The 27111-nt window shown below is 41.0% G+C and overlaps 3 protein-coding genes across 9 annotated transcripts; 2 read left to right on the forward strand and 1 right to left on the reverse strand.

Annotated features, from left to right (window-relative positions):
- Positions 1-404: 404 nt before the first annotated feature.
- Positions 405-5816, forward strand: LOC307045733 (putative transmembrane protein 244). Of its 4 annotated transcripts, none has more exons than XM_079691644.1 (7): positions 405-1007; positions 1331-1416; positions 1938-2011; positions 2089-2214; positions 2309-2353; positions 4638-4711; positions 5098-5816. In XM_079691644.1, the coding sequence occupies exons 1-7, from the start codon at positions 873-875 to the stop codon at positions 5113-5115; spliced, it is 558 nt and encodes a 185-aa protein (XP_079547770.1). In that variant the 5' UTR covers positions 405-872; the 3' UTR covers positions 5116-5816. The 4 variants fall into 4 exon arrangements, with proteins under 4 accessions (XP_079547770.1, XP_079547772.1, XP_079547769.1 ...); XM_079691646.1 differs by having other exon boundaries at positions 2146-2214; XM_079691643.1 differs by lacking the exon at positions 4638-4711.
- sgk2b (serum/glucocorticoid regulated kinase 2b) lies at positions 5227-11487 on the reverse strand. Its single transcript, XM_079691647.1, has 5 exons — positions 10797-11487; positions 6599-6737; positions 6280-6429; positions 6090-6179; positions 5227-5995 (listed from the first exon to the last, which is right to left on the reverse strand). The coding sequence occupies exons 2-5, from the start codon at positions 6689-6691 to the stop codon at positions 5837-5839; spliced, it is 492 nt and encodes a 163-aa protein (XP_079547773.1). The 5' UTR covers positions 6692-6737; positions 10797-11487; the 3' UTR covers positions 5227-5836.
- Positions 10726-26028, forward strand: ptpn3 (protein tyrosine phosphatase non-receptor type 3). Of its 4 annotated transcripts, none has more exons than XM_079691634.1 (27): positions 10728-10886; positions 11507-11572; positions 12162-12305; positions 13357-13491; positions 13650-13692; positions 13839-13920; positions 14076-14120; positions 14213-14265; positions 14702-14819; positions 15139-15226; positions 16287-16375; positions 16458-16521; positions 16966-17168; positions 17257-17382; positions 17494-17655; positions 18124-18220; positions 18297-18374; positions 18496-18552; positions 19281-19437; positions 19819-19991; positions 20209-20299; positions 20454-20515; positions 20627-20773; positions 21445-21573; positions 23381-23515; positions 23632-23767; positions 25382-26028. In XM_079691634.1, exons 3-27 carry the CDS (start codon positions 12237-12239, stop codon positions 25402-25404), a joined length of 2562 nt encoding a protein of 853 aa, XP_079547760.1. In that variant the 5' UTR covers positions 10728-10886; positions 11507-11572; positions 12162-12236; the 3' UTR covers positions 25405-26028. The 4 variants fall into 4 exon arrangements, with proteins under 4 accessions (XP_079547761.1, XP_079547760.1, XP_079547758.1 ...); XM_079691632.1 differs by having other exon boundaries at positions 10729-10886; positions 23381-23526; XM_079691633.1 differs by lacking the exon at positions 11507-11572 and having other exon boundaries at positions 10736-10886; positions 23381-23526.
- The last annotated feature ends 1083 nt before the right edge of the window (positions 26029-27111 follow it).

The raw sequence follows: 27111 nt of genomic DNA on the forward strand, positions 1-27111 counted from the left end.
TAACTGGTGTTACAGTAAACCCTACCGTAAAACAGCTGATTTGTGTAGATGCAGTCCGAGCACAGGCGATAATCAGTTTAAATACGGCGCTGCTAACTGTAGGATTAAACACTCAGGCCGGTAAAATCAACCGAAGTGACATTTTCTAACCTAAAAACGACCTAAAAAAACGTTACTACACAATACGTTGCACTAGTTTGGCTCTTAAAACATATCCACAGTTAGGTCGGCTGGTGCGTATGAGAGCTGTCCCCTGCAGTAACGTTGAAAGAAGTCGGAAGGATAAAAACACACACTGAGTTTAGCATAATAAAACCCGTGTGTTATGCCAAATGACTACTGCAGGGTTACATTTGTCCAGAATGTAATATCGACAAAGCCAGTGTATCGGACTGTGTGATCAACTACAATTTGCATCAGTAGGCTACTGGATGATAGTTTTTGTATTTTTTTGTGGCAGTCCAACCATTTGATTAAATAGTACGATTACTATGGGCGTGTATTCCTTCCTGTGGTTTTTAGGATTAATTGAAAGTATTTTTTGGGTCGGTGATGGTAATGTTGAACCATATCATCTCCTCCTGCAGTATTCAATCCCTCCCACATAGGGCGGTTATGGTTTCTCCGGTGTGTAATAAAGATACAGATTTTATGGGCCGATTTAGCCATCATTTTTGATGAAATACACTCCGTCTACACACAACATCGTCATAGTTTGCGAGACCATGCTTACCCTTGTTATCAAATAGTTATATTGAGAGAAAAGTCTTTATTTCTGTCAACAAAGGCCGCCCAGATATGAGGTGAAATGAGTTCAATGCTCGGTTGTAGAAGCGGCGGCGCTGCATTTTGTGTCCTGTGTTCATCGCTAGATGGCAGAAGAAGGCCATTTTTCAAGGGGATTAACGAGGTTGTATATCGTGCTGCTGCAGCCTGGATTATTTTGTAATATTACATCACGTAAAAACCATGAAATGGCATTCAAAAGCAAAGCGGTCGAGTCCAAGGTAAGAGGACAGTGTTTCATGTGTAACATTTCTCTGTTAACAGTCGGGTTCGACTGAATACAAGCTACATAATGTCCTATATACAACGCGACAAGTACGGTTATGTCCGATGCCTATTTGTTTTCGTTATAAGGATTGTAAGCATAACTGTAAAGTCAGGTTTTTCAGATAAAGTCGCTGTCTGCCTCCTACTGCAGATAGCCTACACTGTAGGACTGCATAGCTCTGGGTTAGTGTTGAAAACACATGTGTTGATATCTATTACAGAAATCATCTAATTAATTAGATGGAGAATTGTGATATATTCTGTTTCATTCCTACAGACCGTGTTCTTCAATCTCCTGCTATGTCTGGTCATATTTTACTCTCTTTTTTACATGATTGGGAGTGTGTGCTTCGGTGCCTTCAGGTGAGGATCTGTCACACGCATGCGCGCAGGCACACCACCCTTTGAAAGCATCATTATCACACTGTAAATACTTCAAGAACATTCTTCTTTTGTTTAATGTCCTCTCTGCATGTAAATGAAATAGTGTTTTTGAAAATGAAAACACATAGGAAACCAGGGCAGGCAGTATGTCTTGTTCTGTAGGTGAAATATGATGCCCTGTGTAGTCTGCAGTTTGTATTTGGAGGTTATGGGATGCATACATATACCACAGACAGCAGGGGTACAGGGCCAGACATATTTTCTTGACAAGGGCCCCATTGCAGCCTATTTTGCCGTAGATCCACCTTTGCTCTAGTGACTCCAGAGAGGTGATTCTGTTTATCTGCACCATATTGTTTATCTGGAGGCACCCTACCTGTTACAAGGTAGACAAAATAAGAGCTGAGATGTGTTCACATTTTACAGAGGATTAACAAACTTTCCTGTAATTCCTTACAGTACTTTTCCTTCTTATTGCATATTTCTCTCTTCTCATGTAGGTTGGATAATTTTGATGGATTGATTCCATTTGACTTTAAGACCGAACCCGTTGAATCCAACTCCAAATACTTGGGTGAGTGCAGCCAATATGATCAACAATTTGCATTAACTTTTTTAACTTCATACTCTTCCTGGTTTGGTATTTTTCAGTAAACCTCCTATCACTGGAGCTCACTTACTTTTGCAGTGGCCTTTTGTTTGCTGCAGTGGTGAAGAGGCGGGTATGGGACTATGCCCTCACAGTCACATTTCTGCATGTTATTATCACCAGCCTAGGTGAGTGGTAATGTAACAAACACATCTACCTAGGTACACACACATAGCAAAAAAAACGTGTTATTAAACTGCATGTTTTGTTTCCATGTTGCAGTGATGTTGGAGTTTCCAACGGTGTGGCAGTGGTGGCTGGCTCTTGGTAAAATGTGCCTCTTATCTGTTAGTTTTTGCATTTAAAAGGGACAGTGTGTAGTATTTGTAGGCATCTAGCGTTGTAGTTAACTAATGAAAAGATTTGACCCCTCTGCTCACCCCTCTTATTATAATCAATCAATGTTTATTTATACAGCCCAATATCACAAATGTTATTTGTCTCAGTGGACTTCACAGTTTGTACAGAATATCAGTATGACAATACGACACCCTCTGTCCTTAGACCCACCTTTATTATAAGCATGCAGTAACTTGCCACCAAGTGCCAACCCTTTGTAAAGAGCATGGTATCTTTCAGGACTGTTTACTCACACTGAGGCAAACCTTACCATAACAATACGTGTGTCAGAGAACTACAGTGGCCTTCATGTAACTTAAAAATGCTAAAAGAACTTTCTAGAGACACATTTATTTTGTCCATTCTCAGCCTGAAAACTTATGAAGATAGTATTTAATTTCTGCTAATATATCCCCTTTAATAGTACATCATCATCATCATCATCATCAGCTTTATTTAAAGAGAGTCTTGGTCCATTTATAAAAAAGACATACAACACTCAAATATAAATTTAAAAAAGTTAGTTATACCAATGTTTCCAAAGAGGTGACTGGTACCGTACAGCACTGAGACACAGATTTGAAAGCAGCATAATGACAGAGTTATGAGAAACATTCAATCGACAGATGAATTTGTACATCATATTTCTCAAGAGAGCATGGAACGTGTTGACTCGTGCATTACAAAAAATGTCACTTGCACTGCACCACCTTGGTTTTCTAAGCAGTATACGCAAACAATCATTATAAGCAACCTGGAGCTACAATAAGCTCTAAAGAGGTTCACCTTAACCTTATCTGAACACCCAGAGAATTTTCTAGCCAACATGTTAGCTTGTGTATATAAGACACGCCGCTGTCTATACATGTCATCATCATCATCAGCCATTTCCTCTGTAATGATGTGTCCCAGATACTTTGTTTTACAGCAAACAGACAGCACCTGCCCTGACATATAGAATATTGGAAAACCCAGGTTCTTATCCCCTTTTGCTCTGCAGATCATTACAGCGCTCTTCTTAGCATTGTATTCAACATCAAATTTGACACCATAATCAGAACATATATTTAGCAACTGTTGAAATCCAGCACTGCTAGAAGAAACAATAGCTAAATAATCGGCATACATAAGATGGTTTACAATCACATTAACAATCACACATCCTGTTTTACAGCCACTTAAATCATCTGATAGATCATTCATATAGATATTAAAAAGGCATGGTGAGAGGAGCCCCCCCTGGCGAACTCCATTACTATCCGCATGCTCTGGTTGGCATACCAATAAGCCACGATCCTAATTATACTGTTGGGCACACCCCTTTGTTAACATTTTAAAAACAGTTTATGATGGTTAACTTGGTCAAAAGCCTTAGAGGCATCAATAAAACAGAATAGTTGAATTCTGTCTTCTATATGTTTCTACCATTTCCTTCAAAGCATAGATGCATAGCTCAGTACCATGCTTAGCCTTGAAGCCAAACTGGTTATCTGAGGTACATAAATAAGAACATAATCTATCCAACAAAATTATTTCCAGGACTTTGGATAACACACTGGCTAGAGCAATTGGTCTATAATTATCCAAGCCCCCTACCTTGCCCGCTTTGTCCTTAATGACAGGCACCAAAGTAACAGTCAACATGGAGTCCGGCAACATACCAAGTCATGAGGCCGGTAAAACAAATGGGCTTGCCAGTTTAAGGTGCTCTGCAGTGATTCGGTCAGAGCCGCTTGCTTTGTTATCAGCTAGCTGTGCAATTGCTCGATAAACCTCATTAGCTGTGATTCCCACTATGTCACTTTTCACAACATTACCAACCTTGTAGGGGTCACTTTTAACACAATTAAGTATAGTAGAGTAATGTTGACTTGCCTCCACAACTATGTTATCGGCTCCAGATACCCCCTCTATGGTACATGGTAACGACGTACAGGCCCTGTTCAGAGCTCTAGCCTCCTTCCAGAAGCCAGTCACATCATTATGAAGGAGCTTTTCAGCCATAGAATCCGCTCTCAATGTTTGTGTATGTTTGTTGACATAACGAACTGCATATTTATATCTAGCATTTGTAAGCTTTTTGAGAGCCAGGACAGGCCCCTCTCTGGGCCTACCTGCCCGGACCCAGGCCCCAAAAGCATTCTTAGCTTCAGCATGTTGATCAGCCACATGTTTATTCCACCCTGGCTTGACGTTGTGTCTCTTCCCACAGTAGGTATAGCACGGTCTACTGGCCTGACATACAGCTCCAACAATACAATCATACATGTTACAGAGGTCTTCACGGTGAGAGCTTTCATTACAACCCACATCAACACACAAAGTTGCTACTTTGGGTAGATGTACATATCACTCAATTGGACATCAGTTCTCCCATAGTATAATAGCCAACCTCATTTGTGAGCTTGGACCAATCCACTTTAATGTGTCAGGCATTTTTAACCTCCTGAGACATCTCAGGGAGACTATCACAATCTAGTGACATTACAAAAGGAATGTGATCAGACATGGATGCCTCACACACAATCTCAATTGATCTTAAAATGTCATGGGCATTAGCAGTGCTTATACAATGGTCAAGCCTCGAAGTTGTGTGCAAGTTGTACACACTGGCCCTATTACCTTATTAGCTCAATTATTTCTGATGCTCTGTGCTTCTTGTTGTCCTACAGGAAGCGGCTTGTTTCTGATGATCTGCAACGGTCAGCTGATAGCTTACTTCACCTGCAAAAGTGACCAGAGCTACGCCTCCTTCAGCATGTACTGACAGACAGAAAGCTATGAACTTTTTCATAAACAGCCTTGTGAAGTGAGGTGGAATAATCAAACCAGACATCTCATCATGGAGACCAAGATGAGATTCTCCATAGTGCGCGGCTTTTGCTTTTTGTTACTATGAAAATACATGACTTCCTCACCATCACGCTTAAGGACAGAGCTGGGTCCACTTTGTTGCCAACAGAATGGCATCCTATTGTTTTTATGTAAATGCCACAACGAGATGTTTCTATGTGTTTTGCTTGCACAAACCCTCGGTTACTTTGCAGGATTTTAAGGCAACCTGTTCAGTATTTTCAGTACTTTTGTAAGCTGTGAATTTAAGGGCAGGAAAGTTGCACTACATGTTTGTTGCATATTTTAAAGATATACATGTTAAAGAAATAAACCTGCTGCAGAGTGTTTTTTCTTTAATCTCCATACAAACTAAGGTAGCTAGAAATTGTGAAATAGAAACCAGCCTATTTCAAATTATGAACGAATGCTTAGAATAACTTGTGAAAAAGCAAAAATAAACTGTTATTTTAAAACTGATAAAAACATGCAGTGTAAGTGTTTAAAAATAGAATTTGATTTAATAATTTATGACATAAAAATTAAATATTTGACACGTTCCCAGAAGATTTTGCGTTGTTATGAACCCGGATTTACTGCCACGTACTCCACTGGGTTCATGAAGGAGAATCCTGGGAAGGCCTCGTTGGTCCCAGACGCCTGGCACTCATTCACAGAGGCAGGGACAGGTTGGAGAGTGAACTCAGGGTCGATGTGGCTTAAATCACAGGGGCTGGCCTAGAGAGGATAGAGAAATCAACATACACTCAGGTACACCGTGCATTGGTTCTAAAAATATATGTCTCTCCGTTTCTTTATGAATCATTCCTACCACTTTCGGGATGAAGGGAGGTCTCACTTTCCTGACCAGCAGGTCGTTCCACTTGATGGATGCAAAGAAGGGATGTTCCTGCAGCTCCGCCTGCAGACACATTGAAGTTAGACGCTCTGTAATTATGTGTGTGTGTGTGTGTGTGTGTATCAATGCTCGTCTCTATTTTATAGGTTTTTTGTGCGCTTACAAGGTCACTGCTTCCCCCTAAGCGTTTGGAGACGTCTCTTCCCAGCAACCCCTTTAACAGTGAGGCCTGAGAACTTCCACTGCGCACCTGCAGTGGAGCGTGAAGTATGTTCTCAAACATCTCTGCTTTGCAACGGCTGTAAAACGGAGGCTAAGAAAAAGAACATGGAGGTGAAGGAGTCAGGTGAAAATGCTGGAGAAAATCAAGTGAAGAAAGTATTATGCTGCAGCTGCACTACCAGTGCATAGAGCATCTCAAACAGCACAGTGCCGAGGCCCCACCAATCCACTGCTGGACTGTATGGGAAGCCTTGTAGCACCTCTGGAGCGAGGTACTCAGGAGTCCCACAGAATGTATGCACGATCCCATCAACGGCCACACTTTCTTTACAAAGCCCAAAGTCAGTCAGCATCACATGACCCTCATTGTCAAGCAAGATGTTGTCTGGTTTGAGGTCCCTGGAAGACAGAGGCAAACACCTATATAATTTGGTTTGATCTCCCCTGTTTGTCAGGGGGATTAAGGAAATCAAATCAAGTTTTATTTATATAGCACATTTTTAAAACGATTTTTGGTCGAGCCAAAGTGCTTTACATGCAATAAAAACACTTTACTACAATAGCAAACAGAAGACAACAAATTACATCACACACAGGGAAATGTCAGGAGTCGTGCTCCGCTCTGACTAGAAGGCCAGAGAGAAAAAGTGAGTCTTAAGTGTAGATTTAAAAACCCATAGGGTCTGGGCCGACCTCACATGGAGGGGCAGAGTGTTCCAAAGCCTAGGGCCAGCTTCTGCGAAGGCTCTGTGCCCTCGGGTTTTGAGCCTTGTATTGGGCACTACCTGCAGCAGCAGGTCAGCGGACCTTAAAGCTCTGGCTGGGGTGTAGCGATTGATGAGTTCTGCCAAATAAGCCGGAGCCAGCCGATTTAGTGCTTTAAAAACAAATAAAAGGAGTTTAAAATCAATTCGGAACCGAATTGGAAGCCAGTGCAGTAAAGCCAGAATTGGGGTGATGTGGTCACGCTTTTTATGGTCAGTGAGTAGACGTGCAGCTGCGTTCTGAACTAGCTGCAGGCGTCTAATTGACGCCTGGTCCGTACCCACGTACAGAGCGTTGCAGTAATCCAGTCTCGAGGTAAGAAAGGCGTTAATAACCCTTTCCAGGTCTTTAATAGATAAAAACGACTTGGTCTTGGCCAATAATCGTATTTTAAAAAAGCAGGTGTTGACTACGTTCCTGACCTGCTTATCAAATTTAAAAGCGCTATTGAAGGTCACTCCAAGGTTCATGACAGAGGGGAGGATGTTTTTATTGAGGGAGCCCAGAATTTCAACCGGGGAGGCTGGAGGTTGGGGTCCAAAAAAGATGACCTCGGTCTTGCTCTCGTTGAGGTTGAGGACATTTTGGCTCAGCCAGGATTTTATCTCTGTTAAGCAGTCCATCAACAGCTGTAATGAGTTGACATTTGAATTGAGAGGCAGATAGATCTGTACATCATCAGCATCACAATGGAAGGGGATGTTGTGTTTTATGAGAATTGAACCTAGGGGCAGTATGTACAGTAGAAAAAGGATGGGGCCCAGAATCGAGCCTTGGGTAACCCCACAGGTAAGAGGGGCTTTAGCAGAGGAGAAGGTAGCTGCACTGAGAAGCTACGGTTTGTCAGGTAGGACCTGAACCAAGCAAGGGCAGAGCCTGTGATGCCTGCGGACTGTTCGAGCCGCGACAACAGGATGCTATGGTCCACAGTGTCAAAGGCAGCTGCAGGTCTAACAGCACCAGGACAGCTGGGCTGCCTGAGTCGGCGGCTAGGAGCAGATCATTAAAAACTCTTAAAAGGGCTGTTTCAGTACTGTGCATAGGTTTGAAGCCAGACATGAATGCCATGTGTGGTTAAGAAAGACTGCAGCTGGGCGTAGACTACTCGCTCAAGGACTTTAGATAAAAAAGGTAGCTGGGAGATGGGCCTAAAATGTACGAGAATACTTATGTAATTTGACTTAAGTAAGATTTTGAATGCAGGACTTTTACTTCTCTCTTTACTGCTCTTTGATAGTTTTTACTTTGACTTAAGTTCACAATCTGGGTATTCCTCCCACCTCTGCCCCATATGCAGGCCAATGATTTATTGTATGTGGAAATAAATCAACAAATGATAACATATTCACGGGAAGGAATGGTGCAGAAGATGTGGGTACAAAGGCAGATCAGTTGTTACTCTTTTTCTTATACACACATAACCAGAGATTTGCAGCACATTTTTCTGTCCTAAGGATAGTTAAGGGGTCATGGAAACTACACCACTGTCATGACAGCATTCCTGCACATGACACCTCTGTATCTGTCTCCTGTCTCATATACCTGTCCACACCATCCGGCCCATTTTCATACTTTTGATTTATGACCAAGCTGCTGTCATCTCATGTGCAGCTCAACTTTATCACATTTAACTTATACAAATTACTTTTAGGAATTTGCAGACTCTATTCTCCTCCTTTTAGACTGAATTAAATAAGCAAACATTCATCAAATAAAAATAGAGATAGGAAATATCTTGACAGAGAGGTAAAACATGAATTTCTTCCATCAGAAGAAGTTCCTCTACTGTATTCTGTTTTTTCATTCTGGATTTTTAAATGTATTTGTTTATTTTCACTGGATATACAGTATGTCCTGGAGTCTTCCTCCATAATATTAAAATGTTGCCATTGCATCTTGTACCCAGGGAACAATAACACATGTATGTTTTCTAGCAAGTCTTTCAAAAACGAGTTTATTCATCGGAATTAAAGAAGAAAAAGTATTTATAGATAACCCATGCATAAAGGAGATAACAATTGAGTTTGTCATGAAATAAAATAAGCCCAATTATTGCACAGGAAGTATTGATTTAAATGGAAAGGTGCAAATACAGCATGAGAGGGTGTGAGGAATGGGACATGGAGTGCACATACTGAAATAACATCAGAGTTCTCCCGGTGTCTTTGCTTCTAAATTTGGAGCTGCTGGTTGGTACAGAGTCTCTTACTATTGCAGAAAGCTGATCTTGGGACAGCAACAGGGGGGAGGTACCTCTCTGTTACAGTGCTGGCTGAGGGGGGGGGGGGGGGGGGGGGTCTTCCCCATGTCTCCCTAAAGTGAACTTGTCTCAGCAGTCTGACACCCCTTGTCACATCACTCTAACGAGACAGGAACTGGTCAGGGCTGGGTTAGCTCCATGATGCAACAGGTGACTCTGAACACAGCAAACACATCTCAACAATCTGACAGCATTCCTATGAGAGACAACAAAGGCAGCCAAGAGAGACTGCAGCTGATCAGCCCCACCTGAGTTCTTCAGGATAACAAGAAAGGAAGTTTAACCACATCAAAACTGTATTACAGAATTAAATATAAAGCCAATCACAACGTTTGGCTTCATTACAGCTCCATTATCACCGGCCTTCATCCTCTCTTTCTTTTTACATCTCATTCAAGAAACAATCTTATGTTCTTCCTTTTACCATCATTAACAATTCCTTATCCTTATTATTTTTTATTCACAGGCCTACTGTAGGCCACCTACACATCTTATGGATATATATATATATATATATATATATATATATATATATATATATATCATGTAAGCCTACATTCATATGCGATAGGAAGAATATAGCACAACAAAACAAGAAGGGATGTCACAGATAGTGAAGAGCATAGTGTGTTATCAAGAACAAGACTATGGGTTTATCTTTTGAGACAGCAACAGAATATAAATATTATAAAAGGTAATGAAGTCAGTGCTTGTCCACATAACGGATGGATTTATAAGGAACATGTTGAATACACATGAGGGCAGTAGTACTGCATGTGTCCTTTAGATGGAGACAGCAAACCAAAGGATTTCCTGAAGTAGACTGATATTATTTATATGGGAATTTATATTATCACTTAAAAAGACAAAAACAACCTTTTCACAAAAACAACCGTTTGCTTCAGTCTTTGTCAGTGAGTAGTTTGTATACATACAATTGTCATAATTAACGTATAATATATTATTCTGAAATGGTCCTATTTGCATAATGAGTACTTTTGGTATTAGTATATTTTGATGCTAACTTTTTTTTTTTTTACATTTTGATTGAAGGACTTTTAGCTAACAGAGTATTCCTACACTCTGGTACTTCTTATTTTCCTTAAGAACAAGATCTGAATACTCCTTGCACCTCTGTATATATAATTAGTCCAACCTTTATAATAACAATAACTATGCACAAATTATTTAAAAAAGTAAAAGTACCTTGAAGAACTTAAACCTGAAATCTTCAGATAATTGTTGTTGTCAAACCAACGGTCCTTAACAAAAATATTCAGCTTGCAATGATCAATAATGCCCTGTACAGTATTTCCTAAACTTTGCGCGCGCGCCCCCTAGAGCGCGCATCACCCAGGGAGCGCGCGCGGTGAAGGGGCGGGGCGCGCGGAGTCAGCGCAGCCAGGGATGAGAAACTTGTCCCGGATATTTACCTAACTATACCTGGCTCTTCCGACGCTCCCGACGTCTGTACAGCGGACAGTTTGAGGAATATAATACGTCTCTGCAGCGGGAAAACTGAGGTATACACAACTTTGTTTGTCTTTTAAACATTATCTTCCCAAAAACTTCGTTCCAAGTTGTAGTTATTTACGAGGACCGCCGTGGTGGGAGGAAAGTTTGTTATAGAAGAGTTCCTCCTTCTGGGTGTAGCTGTAGAAAACTTCAGGTTGTCAACAGGTTTCTTGTCAGTGCTGTGGTTCAAAGTACAGCGAGGTCACAGCAGAGTTAATTATCGACAGTCTGACAACATAAATAAAGGCCTGTTTATTTTACGTCTGGGAAAGCAGGAGAGGCCATCAGCGCTTTATATCCTACTATGTGCACATTACATTTAGTCTTTGGCAGAAACTGTATGTTAACCGCGTTACAAAGCAAGATAATTAATGATTATTTCGTCTGTCGCTGTCATGTAGGCACAGACCTCAACATAACAGAAATAAATGCAAGATCCAAAACACCCAGTGAAGTCATATCCACATGCTGTTAAATTAACATTTACTTGTAAGTTCATTAGAGGCATGTCTCTGTGAGGGCTGATTGTGGCAAACAAGTCACCAAACTGGGACCTGCAGCCCTCTTTTAATATTCAGAATGTGTCACTGTGTTCAAACATTAACTCAAACACTGTGTGTCCTTTCAGAATCAGACTGAGACAGGCCGGCCTGGATCCATTAATCATTCACCTGGAAACCAAGACAGGACAAATGTACGTGAACACACTTGCATGTATATAGATGCGAACACAGACACATCTAGGTTTTCCCAAAGGCGGGCAAGTTATTAACTTTGTGCATCCATTGTTGGTGCATGTATGTATGTGTCTGTTTGTGCTACTGTTGCTGCCAGCAGCTGATCTGGGATCAGTCATAGGGTAGATGGGCGTGTTCAACTCTGAAAATGTTTAACATTCTTATCATTCAGCTGCCTGCAAAAGGCGGAGAAAAGCTGAGGGAGAGCAGCAGGGAGAGGGAAGGGACATGTTCAGACCCAGGCCAAATAATTAGGAGTTACTAACACACACACACACACACACACACACACACACACACACACACACACACACACACACACACACACACACACACACACACACACAGTCACTCCTTTGCATTCACGCTGCATTACTCACTGCAGCCTGATACTCCATCCAGCAGACATATATTAGTCACCACACAATGTCATCGCGCTTTCTTAGGAAGACAACAGCCTGAAAGCATCTGACACTATTTTTTTGTGTGCGTGTGTGTGTGTGTGTGTGTGTGTGTGTGTGTGTGTTTGTGTCTGTGTGTTTCCAGGTCCCATCTCGGTGACGAGCATAGGGCAGGGTGTTTGTCTTGAGAGGGAGGGAGAGTTACCGTGGTAACACAGACATGCCAAAACTGGACCTGCTTTGCCTGGTTCAGCTGCTGGACGGCACTATCGAAACCTTCAGAGTCAGTGTGCGTAACACACACACACACACACACACACACACACACACACACACACACACACACACACACACACACACACACACACACACACACACACACACACACACACACACACACACACACAGACATACGCACAATGTTTCCTGTCTGTTGCTGAGGAGATCATATGTTGCTCCTATCCATCTCTGTGCTTTGCTAACGATCATAGCGTCAGTGCAAGATACAGTGACTGAATACTCTTTCCTATTCTCATTGATCTTCATCTCTTATTTATCACGTGACCTTGGTTTGAAGGACACACATTCGCCCCCTGCAGCTTACAGAGCTTGTCACAAGGAGCCTCAACATCATCAGCACATCATGTCATACGCATCAAACACACACACACTTACACATATATACAAACTCTGGTAATCACAGAAATGGCTCTTTAGGACACCAGCTGTGCAGCATATTTCTGTGATCAGTGGGAGTGGTTGTTAGCATTACATTATTACATTCCCCATAACTCTCCTTTTTACAACTGTGCTTTTCTGAGTTTAGAAACGTTTTTTTAATTGTACAGATTTTCACTGAAGATATTGTAGAGCCTTTTTGAAATCAATCTTCACACCTGTGTTGTGTCCACACACATTTAAAATGATTGTTTTTTGCTCCTGCAAGAACTCACTGTTCACCGCAGTTTACAGTACACATGGTTCTCTTCTGATGTGTATGTGCTTCGGGTAACAAAAGTGTGGAGAAAACTCAGATGAGCTGCTGGTATCCCTCAGAGTGATTAATAGTTCAACTACAGAGTGTTGTGCTGCAGATAGAAAGCCTTATTTTCACCGGGTTATATGCATTATTAATTGTTTGTTTCTGTGTTACATCCATTTTAAATATTTAAAATGAAAACAGAGAAACTCAAAAATACAAAAACAATTGTCCTTATCCATACATTTAGCACTTCTCTGACATATGGCATGTTATATTCGCTTGTGCAAATAAGCAACCGGGTAATGCAACTCAAAATATTGGCTGATATGACAATTTGTTTGTTGTTTCCATCTTTCAGAAGCAGGATGAAGGTGTTGTTCTGTTGGACCTGGTATGCGACCACCTGGGCCTCCAGGAGAAGCAGCTCTTCAGTCTGCAGATCAGAGAATCCAGCACAGCCATCGCCTCGATCACAGCCAGCACACACTCTCCTGTGAGCTCACTGTTCATCTGCTGCTCATTGGAGCTCGGATTGTTATGTATTGCACTTGCTGATTGCTGTTTAGACGATGATAACCACAGGGTATGCTTACATAAATGCTTTTTTTAGCCCTGGTTAGCCATTATACTTAATTAATTTCTTTCTCTCAGAGATGGCTGGAGCCGGAGAAACCCTTGAAGAAGCAGATAAAAGGTATTTGGTTTGTTCAGAGAATTCCCAGTCTGTACCTGCAATAACTTTACTGGATAAACACATTTTAATACATTTGTTTTAGGACATTTCAATACATGGATTGAGGTGAATTTGCAACTATAGATATATATTCCATTTCTCTGCAGGTCTTGCATCTCCCTTTTATCTGAACTTCAGAGTACGATTCTTCATCTCTGATCCTAACTCTCTGCAGCATGAACAGACAAGGTTAGCATGTGTGTTTTTGTTTCACTAATATATGAATAAATCTTGACATTTTTTATTGGACAAGTTGTATGCATCAGAAATGCCCCTTTTTAACAGGGTTATGTTTAAAAATGAACGCTTGAGTTGGTTCAGTTCCTCTTGTCTCACCCCTGCAGGCACCTGTACTTCCTCCAGATCCGGAGTGACATTAGAGAAGGACGGTTAGTAACTCAACAAATTAATCACCCGCCCCCCCTCTGTGCACAGTTTGTGTTTAGTTCCTTCAATGTGTAATCATGAAGTATGATTGCAGGTTGCAGTGCCCGCTGAGTGCAGCTGTAGTGTTGGCCTCTTACGCCGTGCAGTGTAAGTCCTATCTCTTCTGATTAATGACTTCATAATAACTGAGTGAGTAATTAGCTGAGGGTGCTCTCAATAAGCAGCATCCCTCTGACAGTACCCCAGATGTAGGGCTGTAAAATAGATTGCGTTAATCAATTGCTTAACAAACACAGCATAAAAGACTGCGATGTTGCAATACTTGATGCTACACTTTACAATCAAATCATAGTTATTTTCATTTATACCTTTTTTGTTCAATGTTACATTCAGATTCAATGAAATAATATGAATAATAAATAGTTTATCACAAAAAATAATGTTGGCAATATGTTCCTTTTATATCTGTTAACAACATTATCACAAATGTTCCTCATAACGTGCAGCACTACCCACGTGTCAGAGTGTAAATGTAGGATCCTCTGATGTGTGGATGCTGAGTGCCTCTTTCTGTCACCTGCAGCGGAGACGGGGGATCACTGTCCGTCTCGATACCCTGGTTACCTCTCCAAGTGCTTCTTCATTCCTGAGCAGGATGAAGACTTCCTGTCTAAAGTGGAGGATCTGCATCCACAGCACAAGTAATTCAAACACTTTTTTTACATCTAGTTACCAACAAAAAACAACCGGTTTGTGGTGCATTTGGTTCCAGAATTTGTATGTGACTTTGTGTGTGTGTGTGTGTGTGTGTGTGTGTGTGTGTGTGTGTGTGTGTGTGTGTGTGTGTGTGTGTGTGTGTGTGTGTGTGTGTGTGTGTGTGTGTGTGTGTGTGTGTGTGTGTGTGTGTGTGTGTGTGTGTGTGTGTGTGTGTGTGTGTGTGTGTGTGTGTGTGTGTGTGTGTGTGTGTGTGTGTGTGTGTGTGTGTGTGTGTGTGTGTGTGTGTGTCTGTCTGTTCCTTAGGGGGCTGAAGCAGAGCGAGGCAGAGCTGTGTTTCCTCAACACAGCACGGACGCTGGAGTTATATGGAGTGGAGCTGCATTCTGCAAGGGTAGAGTGATTCCCTTGCTTAAGGGATAGTTTGGCTGTTTTCCCAGGAGGGGTTGTATAAGATACTTATCCATAGTCAGTGAATCGCAGAAGATAGCAATAGGCACCCCTTCTTAGTTTGGGAAAGCAGACAAAATGTCAGAAGTTGCAGCAAGGCAGTACATGATGTTTGGTATGTTTCCACTGAAATACTTTGCCGTCAGACCATTATCTCGGCTCTTTTCAAAGCCAGCAGATTTCATTGGCACGAAACAGTGCAGCAAATGTTGCTTATGCTGGTCCTTCGCCTCCATTGGTTAGTTGTTTATGTTATGTGTTACTTGGTGGATCCAAACTTACCCTTTAAGAAGGGTCCTCGTCCTCGTGGGGCCGGGGCCTCAGTCACACGTAACACACTCAAACTAAACGTTTGTGTTTTGCAAGTATGTTTTTGTCAATAGTGAGGTGTCTTTGAAGAGATTATAGATTACATTAAGTTCCCAATGGAAAGGGAATCAGAATCAGAAACAGGTTTATTGCCAGGTAGGTTCACACGTACGAGGAATTTGACTTGATGTCATGGTGCATATATAAAATATAAAACAAAAAATAAAAAAAAGTACACAGATAGCGAACTATAATAAGAACACTGTAAAAAAATATAGTTAGATAGCAATAACATAAAGCAGTAATTTACAGCGAAATAGAATGCAGTGAATTATAGAATATAAAATATTATTATAGAATATGAAATATAAGGTAAAGCATTGAAAATATTCTAGATGTAACAAGCATTAAATTGATATTGATTTTTCGAGATGGCTAAAATGTGTTTTGCTGCTTCCCCCTGTTCACATCATTGCTTTGCCTCTTTGCTATATATTCCTTTCTGTTTCTCCAATCTGGGGGGTTGGCAGCTGTATACAATATTAATACACAGACTATAGATAAGTACCCTATACAACCCCACTTCAAAACATCCAAACTGACCCTTTAAACTTTAATGATAAACTTCATGTTTCTTCCTCTATGTTCCTCTCATGTTTGACTCTTTCTGTCGATCCCTGGTCTTTCTGTTTCAGGACACCAACGACGCCCCTCTGATGGTGGGTTTGGCCTCCAGTGGTGTTGCAATATTCTGTAATATGATTTGCTCCAGTTTCTTCCCTTGGTGAGTGATAATCACGCTAATTATATATCTTGTTCCTGTATTTTCTCCATTTCCTTCAACCAATTGCATTCTTCACATGTAGGGGGAATATCATCAAGATTTCATTCAAAAGGAAACGCTTTCTTATACATCTGAAACGTAAACACGTGAGTCACTGTGTGATTAATTTGTTCTTAAATATTGTAAAAGGTCTGCTTTGAATACACGGTTTCATTTAATTGCTCCACACTCTTAACATGTACATCTATTGAAAGTTTGAAGTCAGCACAATTGATTTTTGTGACTGTATTTTAAGCTTGGCTGTAATTATAGCTCTAATCTTTCTGCAGAATTACACAAATGTGACTACTACATGGTCAGTAGACGTGAATATGGCACTGACTGAATGATTCATGCCCACAGTTTTGGCAGGTTATCTCTGTTTGTGTTTGTGTGTGACAAGTATTAAATCATTCATAGAAAAATATCAGAAGAGGCAGTCTTTTATTTACGGCATCCTGAGCAGCAACTTAAGTTAGAGACATAACCTTGAATATTTGATTTGCAAAGAACTCCAACAATATCAAGCATTTAAAAAAACTCTGTTTTAGGGGGAGACGCAGGACTGTGAGGTGTCTCTGGTTCTGCCCTGTCCCAAGACCTGTAAGAACCTGTGGAGGTCCTGTGTGGATCATCACTCTTTCTTCAGCTCCAACCGGACCGCCAGGAGCCCCAGAAACAACAACAGCGCCGTTCAGGCCTACAAAAAGCTAATAACACAACACCTGGGCCTCAGCAACACTAAAACTGAGAGGTGAGCCTTGCACCTGTACAGACAGTATATCCGTCTGTACATGCTCCAGATAAATACTAAAGACTTTATTTTCCTTCCTAATTTGTAGCGGCCCAGTGGGCCAGCGGGTGGTGGGGGGGATGGTGTGGAACCCAGTCCTGCGGAGGTCGATTTCGTCAGATCACCTAGAGACCGTGAGTCTGCCGTCTAGATCGCCCCCAAACACCCCCAACTGGTATGACCCGACCATCATGACATATCCAGCATTTTTTTTTCTGAACTCATATTGTGTTATTTGATTCAAATCTTTCTCTCCCCTTGTTTTGCCTGTATGTCTCTCCGGCAGGCGAAGTCCACGAGTTCGCCACGGCATCCGCAAGCCCCGCCCATCCTCATTTGAACTAACCAATGACATGAAAGACATGTCGGAGGGGGAGGACGTCTTCTACACATACAGGGCGTCTGTGAGCAGCAGCAAGGACAGCGAGGGAGACAATTCACCGCATCAGTAAGTATCAGTTTCAACAGAAGTGTGTGTCTGTCTACTTCTTTGGCCCACTTTGAACATCCCTCTCAGTGGGATTCATGGTGGATTGTAGAATTGAAATATTGAAATCTCGATGTTTGGAAAAATAGAAAGGGTTTCAACCTGTAAGAAAGTGATGTTTATGAATAATACAAATGATACGAATACAATAATTACAATTATTTATTTATTTAATTATTGCTGCCCTTCAAAACACTTAATGAAACATTAAAGCAACAGTATAAAACACATAGAAATGTATTAGGAAATAATTAAATCAAACGGTAATACACATGTAAACCTTCAGAAAGGCGTGAGAAAATACGTCTAACGTGTGTTGTGAAAATATTTATTATAACCAAAGGAAGAAATTACATTATTATCACATCCATATTATCTTTTATTCTTTAAATCAGGGTAAACAAAATGTCGTAATTTCCTCCCTTCCAGCGGTCCTGGCTCTCCCAGCCATGATGAGGTTTCGATGCATATTGATGGTAGTATAGGAGAGGACGATGCAGAACACAGCTCACAACACTACCAAAAGGTCCGTTATCTCATCATCAAGTTTGTGACTGTTAATCCATCCATGTGCATTCATTCTGAGGTCTTGTGTGATGCAGGGGGCTCTCGGCGACGGGGACTTGATGCTGTTATGCATCGCCCCCGATCACGACGGCAAGTTTGGCTTCATTGTTAAAGTGAGTCTCTTTCTTTCTTAGAATCGCCACACAAGGCAATGTTTTAGTTTTTATTTACTCACATTATTTTTGTGTTGTAACTCCTCCACTCCTCTTACATTTATTTCCCAACTCCTCCTAGGGTGGAGTGGATCAAAAGATGCCTCTAGCAATTTCCCACGTAAAACCTGACTCTCCGGTAAGAGCGAAACAGTCATGTTTGTGTTTTTACGGCCTGGTGTTTCCAGGTGACGTCAAAACTCCTTAATGAGGAATTATCATTCAAAGTACGGACTGATGATGACATATTTTGAATAAGGGCAAATAATTGGTTGCTTGCTAGAAAAATAAAAGGCTATTGTGATGTTATTTATGTATATGATGTGTATATAAATGCTGACAATTAGTCGATGAGTTCGGAAGAATCTTTAATAATAAAGATTTAAAAAGCACGTGTTAGTATGTGGAATGTTGAGCGTCAATACAGTTATCCATGTTTGATCAGTGGTCATTTAAAGAAAATATCAATTCAAAACAAACACAATATCTTGATTCAGATTCCCTAGATTCATATATATTGTCATTGTTGCCAAGTTAATTAATGAGCGATACTTTTTTACAGTTGAAAAATGTCCCTAAAAGTGCTCTCTGGTGGACAAACTATGTACTGGTGACACTGTTTTCTAGTGTAGCTCAGACTCAGTTTGTCATGTTGGTTTTTTCTTGTTACCGGTTTGCTGACATAGACCATAATCCTCATATTATAATAATAATAATAATAATAATGCACTATATAAATAAAATGCATTATTATTATTATTATTATTATTATTATATATCTGCACTAATAGACCCCGATATAGAATGAACTTCAGATTGACGTGTGGTGTGATATCAGCTTCTTTAATGACTCTGTGTTGTTTGTAGGCAGGTCGATGTGAGCCTACACTCCTGGAGGGAGACCTGATAGTTCTCATCAACGGTCGAGACATTTCTGAACACACACATGATCAGGTTGTCATGTTCATAAAAGCCAGCCGAGAGTCACACTCCAGAGAACTGGCTTTGCTCATCAGACGTAAAGGTGTGTGTGTGTGTGTGTGTGTGTGTGTGTGTGTGTGTGTGTGTGTGTGTGTGTGTGTGTGTGTGTGTGTGTGTGTGTGTGTGTGTGTGTGTGTGTGTGTGTGTGTGTGTGTGTGTGTGTGTGTGTGTGTGTGTGTGTGTGTGTGTGTGTGTGTGTGTGTGTGTGTGTGTGTGTGTGTGTGTGTGTGTGTGTGTGTGTGTGTGTGTGTGTGTGTGTGTGTGTGTGTGTGTGTGTGTGTGTGTGTGTGTGTGTGTGTGTGTGTGTGTGTGTGTGTGTGTGTGTGTGTGTGTGTGTGACGCAGCAGGTGACATAAGTCTACACACTGTCTGCCATGTTTCTATGAATATTTATTACAGCCTTGAACCGACCTTGGTTCCTCAGGTCCTGGCCGGGTGGCACCCCTGCTGCAGTTACCTCCCGCCCTCACGCTCACCTGCCAATCACAGGGAGGCCGACCACCACCTAGCCCCTCTGAGCGGGTCACAACACTGGATGAGTCAATGAGACAGCTGGAGAGAGGAATACAATCTGGCACTCTGTGTTTCCATTTTGAGGTATTTGAAATGGAACTAAACTGCAAATGGATATTTATAAGCAGTGCCAAAATATGTCTTTATTTTAAGCAGGATTTAGTTTGACCCACTCAGTTATTTTGAGCCGTTTAAGTGTTGATTTTTGGGACAGATGGCGGCGCAGGCCTGGAATTTGTATATTTGATTTGTGTATGTGTCTGTGTGTGTTTACGCTTGTGTTTATGCTTGTTATTTGTAGAATCTATACAGGAGAAAGCCTGGTCTGACACTAAACTGTGCTCGGCTCTCTGAGAACATGGACAAGAATCGATATAAGGATGTTTTACCTTGTAAGTGCTGATTACTCGGACTACCTGTGTGTCTGTGCCAACTTCTTACCGTGATCTTGAGCTCACCGCTGTCGCACATCATGAAATGAAATTGATCAAGCCTGCGGTGTGGCAACTGCTCGGTTACGACCCTCACGTCCTGCTCTCATTTCAGACGATGCCACCAGAGTGGTGCTCCAGGGCCAGGAGGACTACATCAACGCCAGCCACATCACGGTGCGCATCACTGATGTGAAACTGAGTGTCTTATCTCTGTCCGACATTTAATGTAAACTCATCCTCTGTGTAGTGTTTGCATCTGTGTGTGTTTATTTGTCTGTCTCGTAGGTGGAGCCCCCAGAGTCTGGTGTGTGTTTACGTTATGTCGCAGCTCAGGGTCCATTGCCACAGACCTGCACTCACTTTTGGCAGAGTGTTTGGGAGCAACAGACACACACCATCATCATGCTAACAACTCTCACCGAGAGGGGACGGGTATACATGCTTTTATACTGTAAACAGCTTAATTTACACAGGAATGGAAATGAGTCAACAGAAAGGAAAACACTTTATTTACATTACACAGCTCACTATGAGCGGTGCATTATCACAGTGATTACTGCAGCGCTGTGTCCTGTTACTTGATTATTGTAATCACAAGGTTCATCTGTGATATTTACACACAAAAATATTAAATTGGCACCGTTGTGAGTAATTTCAGGGTTTTACAGTGCAGAGAATAGCTAATTGTAAAGTGTGAACAGGATGCCAAAGAGAGAGGAAGACACTTCCACACAGCGACTTATCAAGGTCCTGCTGAATGAAGATGTCTCTGTGTCAGCTGTTGCTTGGTAACCAGATGCTTTCATTAATTGATAATGTCCTGATATTTGTCAAGTGCCCTGAGTTTCTTCCCACTTGACGATCATACACACACACACACACACACACACACGCACACGCACACAATCAGTTCTCATCCTGCCCCTGATGAATTGCTTTTGTTCCTCTAACTGCCGGGTGGATCATGCGGCGCTCTTGAATTTGAGTTTGATTTGATGAGAGCAGAGTGCAGCTCATGTAGCAGCAGCAGCAGTTAATTGTATCCTGACGGATGACTCATGTCGCATGTAATGTAATCTCTCGCCAATGTCATACGTTTGCAGACCAAGTGCCACCAGTACTGGCCGCATCCGCCGGAAGTGAAGGATTATGGGCACATGCGAGTGAAGTGTCACTCTGAGGAGTGTAACCTGGCGTATGTGACGCGACAGTTCACACTGACACACACACAGGTACAGTAGCAAATAGATCTGCAATGATTAGCCGATCAAAAGGTCGGCAACTATTTTAAGTAAATGTAAACCAACAACATTTCTTGTTTAAGCTTCTCCAATGTGTACATCAGCTGCTTTTCCTGCACATTTTCTCAACATTATAATAAGATCTATATTTTTGGGGTTTGTACTTTAGCTTGGATACATTTTTGTTGTACCTTTTAACAAAGATGAACCTAAAAAATAAAAAACCGGAATTAACATAGGGATAATGTTCTTGTAAAATAATTTGTTCTTGTAAAAAAAACATGAGGGCAGAGCTCTCAAGGGCAGAGAGAGCTATATTAAAGAAGCATGTCGTACAGAAAAGCCAATAATTGGATTTTCTCTTTAATATGGTTTATAAAAGGATTTTATACTTTATTGAAAACCTTTGAGGAGTATTTTATTTTCTCTCACTTAGTAAAAAGCAGGTCATCTCGGATCCAATGAGTAAAGGTTGGGTTACCGTGGGTGTGCATCTTTCCATTTAAGTACAATTAGGCATCTAGAGAGTGAGGAAGCAAAAGTGTCAGCTTCAGTCTTACATTCGTGGGGGTCTCGAGGGACACCAAAGACGGCTTTGAATGGAAAACAGGTCAATAGTTTGTTTAAAGATTTAAAATGTTAAACCCTAGAAAACAAGACCTTTAACTCTGGGATATTATGATGTAATAATATTGATGCGTTTCTTTCTTATAGGCCAAACAATTGATTGAGAAAAAAAGTCTGTAGGAAAATCAATTATGAAAATAATTGGATGCAGCCCTACTAGCAAAGATCGCACCTGCTCTCATATCCACACGAAAAACGAGCAAAGCATGACCATGGTCTCACAACACAGATCTGTTTATATGTTTGCAGTTACATGTACCATGTTTGTGCCATATGTCACATTACAGATCTCTCCACAGGCAGCATAATATCCTCAGCCAACATACAGTCACCTCCGTGTGGATGGCTTGGTCTGAATGAGTGTGTGGGCGGGCCAGTGTTAGTGTGTATTACCTGTGTGTAGGTGTGGGTGGGCAGGTCTGTCTGGAAGGTGTATCTGATGAAGTGTAAAACCCTTTATATGGGAGATAATCAGATTAAATTACCTGTTTTACACATGGACTTCCATGGCAAACAGGTAAATAAACAAATAATGCTCAAAGAGGCATGAAGTATAAAGGCACACACAGAGATAGTGCTGTGTGTGGGCCCATCTGTTCCTCTGGCGGAGCGAGTTAATCCCCTGTGTGGAGTCACAGGCCACATGACCGTTATACATTCTAAACTCAGCTGTTCTCTATCCTGCCTGTTTTCATCTTTCTGTTTCCCTCTTCACTTCCTGACCTCAGCTCTCAAGTGCGGGTTTGATCTCCTCACCTGCTCAGCCTTTGCACTTCATCGTTATTTTTTGTTGCAATCTAAATATTATGTGTTTAAGCCTGTGGCGCTGCAGAGTTAGTCTTATGTTGGTGAAATATACAGCTATTGCATCTACAGACTGTCTTAATCTTCACAACAGTGTATCATTGAACAAGTTTAAAGCTCAAATCTATTCGGTCCACGATATCTGTTATCATTTCTGAGTTTATTTGGGTCAACTTTCAGCCGCTTTTTTTTTTTTACTATTGCAACTTGATTCTTGACCAGGTCTCCCTTTTTTAAAAGAGATATAAACCTCAATGCAACTTACTGGGCTAAATGAATACATCTACTCTTTCCTAAAGGTTACATGTTTACCATTTCAAATACAGGACTTTAAATATTTTCCTTCTTTTTTCTGTGTGTGTGTTAGCGAGGTGAGGAACGTAAAGTCACACACTTGCAATATGTTGCGTGGCCCGACCACGGCGTACCCGATGATCCTTCAGACTTCCTGCTGTTCATCAGCTCGGTCAGGGAGAGGAGGCGAGGTGAAGAGCCACTAATGGTACACTGCAGGTAACACACACACACACTCACACACTCATAGGGTAAAATGTTAATGAGCACTGCCTGCACGCCTCTAATGTTCACTCAACGCCGTGTGTGTGTTTTGAATTTCAGCGCTGGGATTGGACGGACAGGTGTTCTGATCACCATGGAGACGGCGCTAGCTCAGCTGGATGGGGGTCAGCCGGTGTTCCCGCTGGACATCGTCAAAACTGTGAGGGATCAGCGAGCCATGATGGTTCAAACCACGGTACGGATAACCACCACAGTGATTGTTCTCTCCCATAATAAGTTTGTTTTCTTTATTATTGCTATATGATACCCTGTTGATGAGAGAATTTGAATCAGATAAAACATGAAATAAATGCAATACGCACATACCTATGAGGATTGGTTGGGTATATTACATATATACATATATAAATATATCCAACCGATTTGTCTCCGACAAAGGAATATCTGTTCGGTAAAAAAGGCTTGACAAGGGGGGATGTAACCACATATAACTTGTTTATTTTGAAAATGTTTTAGGCAACAGAAGATGTTAAAAGTTTGGGGTGAGCAAGTTGTACTTTGAGGTGTTTTTACTTCCAAAATTATTTTCTTGTCCAACATCATAGTCATATATTTTCTCTTGGCTCAATACAGGCTGTTCAAATGCATTTACTATTTTAAATAGTGAAGCTAGTGTTTTAATATTGGATTATGCTCAGTGCAATTCTTCTGAGAGTTCAGAATATTTGGTTTGATAAAGTTAAAGCTTCTGGGAGATTGAAAAGTCTTGAGAGCTTATATTATTTTGTGAATATACCTTATAAAGAAACTTTTAATAAGGGAGAGTAGAATCCTCGAAAAAGACTTCTCAAATGGCCAACGTCCCAGTTCTTGTCATATGTTGGAACTTGTCATTTATAACCTTCATTATTACACACACACTTGGCTGCCACAGTTTATACGCTGATGGCTGATGAGCTGGAGAAGCTCATCATTTGCATGCTGAGGTTGGAAGCCGTGCTCTGTGGCACCTCAGTGGTCGAAGGAGAGGAAAGTGTTACTCATTGCTTTGATAGGAGGTAGCGCTGGGAATATGGCAGCCCTCCAGTCATAAGCCTGCTTCTAGGCCACTGCTGCTGCCAATATCTCCCGTATTTTGAAAGAAGATCCAGTCCCGTGGGCTTCTTCTCTCTGATGCGTTTGTGCTGATGGAAGGCTTCCTCAGGTTTCCCCTCATATGTTTGTATCCCTGACATTGATGGAAAACATGCACAGTCAGAGGACAAACCTTCTTGCCTGGTACACAGACTGGATAAACACATGTTTGAAGGAAAAGGTTGGCATTGATTTATACTATATCCTTTTTCCTTATTGAAAACAAACCTCATAAAAACAGCAAACCAAATGTGGTTCAATTCTTTTCAGATCCTGAGCCTGTCTGTGAAACTGTTGAAAATAAAATAGATTAAAATAGGTCACAAATACACCGTTAACAATTCAATCTCACCACAAGGTCTACTCAGTAGCTGGAGCTTTTTTTCCTTTAGTAATTCTTGCAACATGGCTGTAAATATGGCACTTTATATTTCACTGAAATATATCAATCAGTGAAAAAGGTTTTGAAAAGAAACAAAAACTGCACTGGTGACTATTTTTCTGACGTGTATTAAAACACATTTGGTTGTTAGTGAGTATTGCCTCATGTGTATTCTTTTATAGCTTTTGGACAACAATGAACTTTTAGGATTGAAGAATACGGCTTTTGTTTTGACAAACAGGATCAGGTCATTGTTGAATACTTCCTTTAATATATTCAGCACTTTCACTGTTGTGTAACAGCTGGAAACTCTTTGTGTGTTTTGTGTTTCAGTGTCAGTTCCAGTTTGTGTGTGAGGCCATTCTGCGAGTCTACAAAGAGAAACAGGAGGGATCTTCAGCACCGTAGCTCCAATCAGCAACAGGACCAAAACAGACACACTTCCAGTTTCATCCTCATCTCATTGCAGGCAACTGCCACAGAAGGACTTACAGCACTACAGCAGATTAACCTCTGCCACCGCCTGCCTGGTACACAGACTGGATAATGAGAGTATAACCAGCTCCAGAGTACAGCTGTCTGTGTTCTGCGTAGCTTATATTCAATGTGAGAGTATGAATCTTACACCTAGTCGGCCTTAGTGTTTGCTTATGAAGCTCGTAGAGGCTGCGGTCTCCATAGAGACTGATGTAATACTGATGTGAGCTACTCATTTCTGTCCCAGAGGCCACTCAAGAATGCTGCCTCTACTTATGAAGCTATTTGTGCCTTGAACTGAAACCCAATGGATCGAATGGCGCCGCAGAGGCAGACCTGGATCGTTTTAATCGTTGTTTATCTGTGTGTCCAAAGATGAAGAGAATGGCAGCCTTTAGATCAGTACAGCAGATACTGTAAGGTACAGCACAGAGGAGCACCAAACTCCACTCTTCAACACTGTTAAATTATTAAGACACTTAATAAATTCTGATTTATACTCATGTGTCTGCTTTGTCCCATCTTTCATAGCGAGTGTCAAAAATAACATGATTAAATAGGGATTTCTCATTATGTCAAGTTACAATGTTAAACCCCTTTCCCGCTGTACAATACATCTCTAACATCTGGCTTTTAACTTTGGTGGGAGGGGCTACAATCCGCATTTATTCCTGGGACAGATTACTCTGCACTAGTCAAGGTTATTTATCAACTACAGCTCCAATTTGCAATGATGGAAAAAGGAACACCCTAATTCTTTTCAGTGCATTGCTGTGTGAGATACTCTCTTAAATAAATATATAATAAATACAATAAACATTTTGGAATTAAATATGAATGAATGTACATAACAATTCCAGTTACACAACAGCAATTTCACCTACCTGTTTAGACCCGTTCCATGTATAACTCTAGTTTAAGAGTTGAAAAGAATGACTCGATAAGTAACAAATACTTCAAATGCAATGGCTTTCATCAGTTAGCCATACACTCAAATGGCCATTGTGTGAACTTATTGGTGATAATGAGTACTTAAAAGGCTCTGTGGTGACTTTTATGCATGCGATTTTCACTATTCCTTGCAGATTGAAGCTGCTGAAATAAAAAGAGTAGTCTGTTTATTTGACCTTCAGCTGAGTTCCTCTAAAGCTGGCAACATCACAGTGAAACTCTTTCAGCAATGCAAATCAGTCCAAACGGTGTCTGGTTAGGAAAAAATATTGTTTTAAAATAAATAATCAATCACTAAATGTACTATGGCTGTGGGGATTTAAGAATCGTTGCAGGTTTCTGTTGTTTTATTAATTATGTTATTATTTTCGCTGTCCTTTTCTCATATGTATAACGCAGGCACAAACATTTGGTATGCTTTTTAAAAACTACCACTACAATATTTTGGAGAATGATGAATCTCATAATTTCACACATACATTATATTTATGTCATGAGCTATAAGTATTTTGCACAAAAAGCTACATCGCCAGCGTGTTAACAATGTACTTCATATTTGCTGTCAGAATTTAGCTTCTAACAACCATTAATATTGATTGACCCAGTTTGTTTATGGTTTGTGGTGTTGGAATGGA

This window comes from Notothenia rossii (genome assembly GCF_949606895.1).
Source record: "Notothenia rossii genome assembly, chromosome: 7".
In the NCBI taxonomy this organism is placed as follows: domain Eukaryota; kingdom Metazoa; phylum Chordata; class Actinopteri; order Perciformes; family Nototheniidae; genus Notothenia; species Notothenia rossii.

Bases quoted from the DNA above. Each gene is read 5' to 3' on its own strand.
- LOC307045733 (XM_079691643.1), top strand. From the start codon at position 873: ATGGCAGAAGAAGGCCATTTTTCAAGGGGATTAACGAGGTTGTATATC. The intron at 1,417-1,937 runs GTGAGGATCTGT...CTTCTCATGTAG, and splicing joins GTGTGCTTCGGTGCCTTCAG to GTTGGATAATTTTGATGGAT. The intron at 2,354-5,097 runs GTAAAATGTGCC...GTTGTCCTACAG, and splicing joins GCAGTGGTGGCTGGCTCTTG to GAAGCGGCTTGTTTCTGATG.
- sgk2b (XM_079691647.1), bottom strand. From the start codon at position 6,691: ATGCTGACTGACTTTGGGCTTTGTAAAGAAAGTGTGGCCGTTGATGGG. The intron at 6,430-6,598 runs GTGCTACAAGGC...TCTTTTTCTTAG, and splicing joins CTGAGTACCTCGCTCCAGAG to CCTCCGTTTTACAGCCGTTG. The intron at 6,180-6,279 runs GTAAGCGCACAA...ATGTGTCTGCAG, and splicing joins TAGGGGGAAGCAGTGACCTT to GCGGAGCTGCAGGAACATCC.
- ptpn3 (XM_079691632.1), top strand. From the start codon at position 12,237: ATGCCAAAACTGGACCTGCTTTGCCTGGTTCAGCTGCTGGACGGCACT. The intron at 20,300-20,453 runs GTAAGTGCTGAT...CTCTCATTTCAG, and splicing joins ATATAAGGATGTTTTACCTT to ACGATGCCACCAGAGTGGTG. The intron at 21,574-23,380 runs GTACAGTAGCAA...TGTGTGTGTTAG, and splicing joins TCACACTGACACACACACAG to CGAGGTGAGGAACGTAAAGT.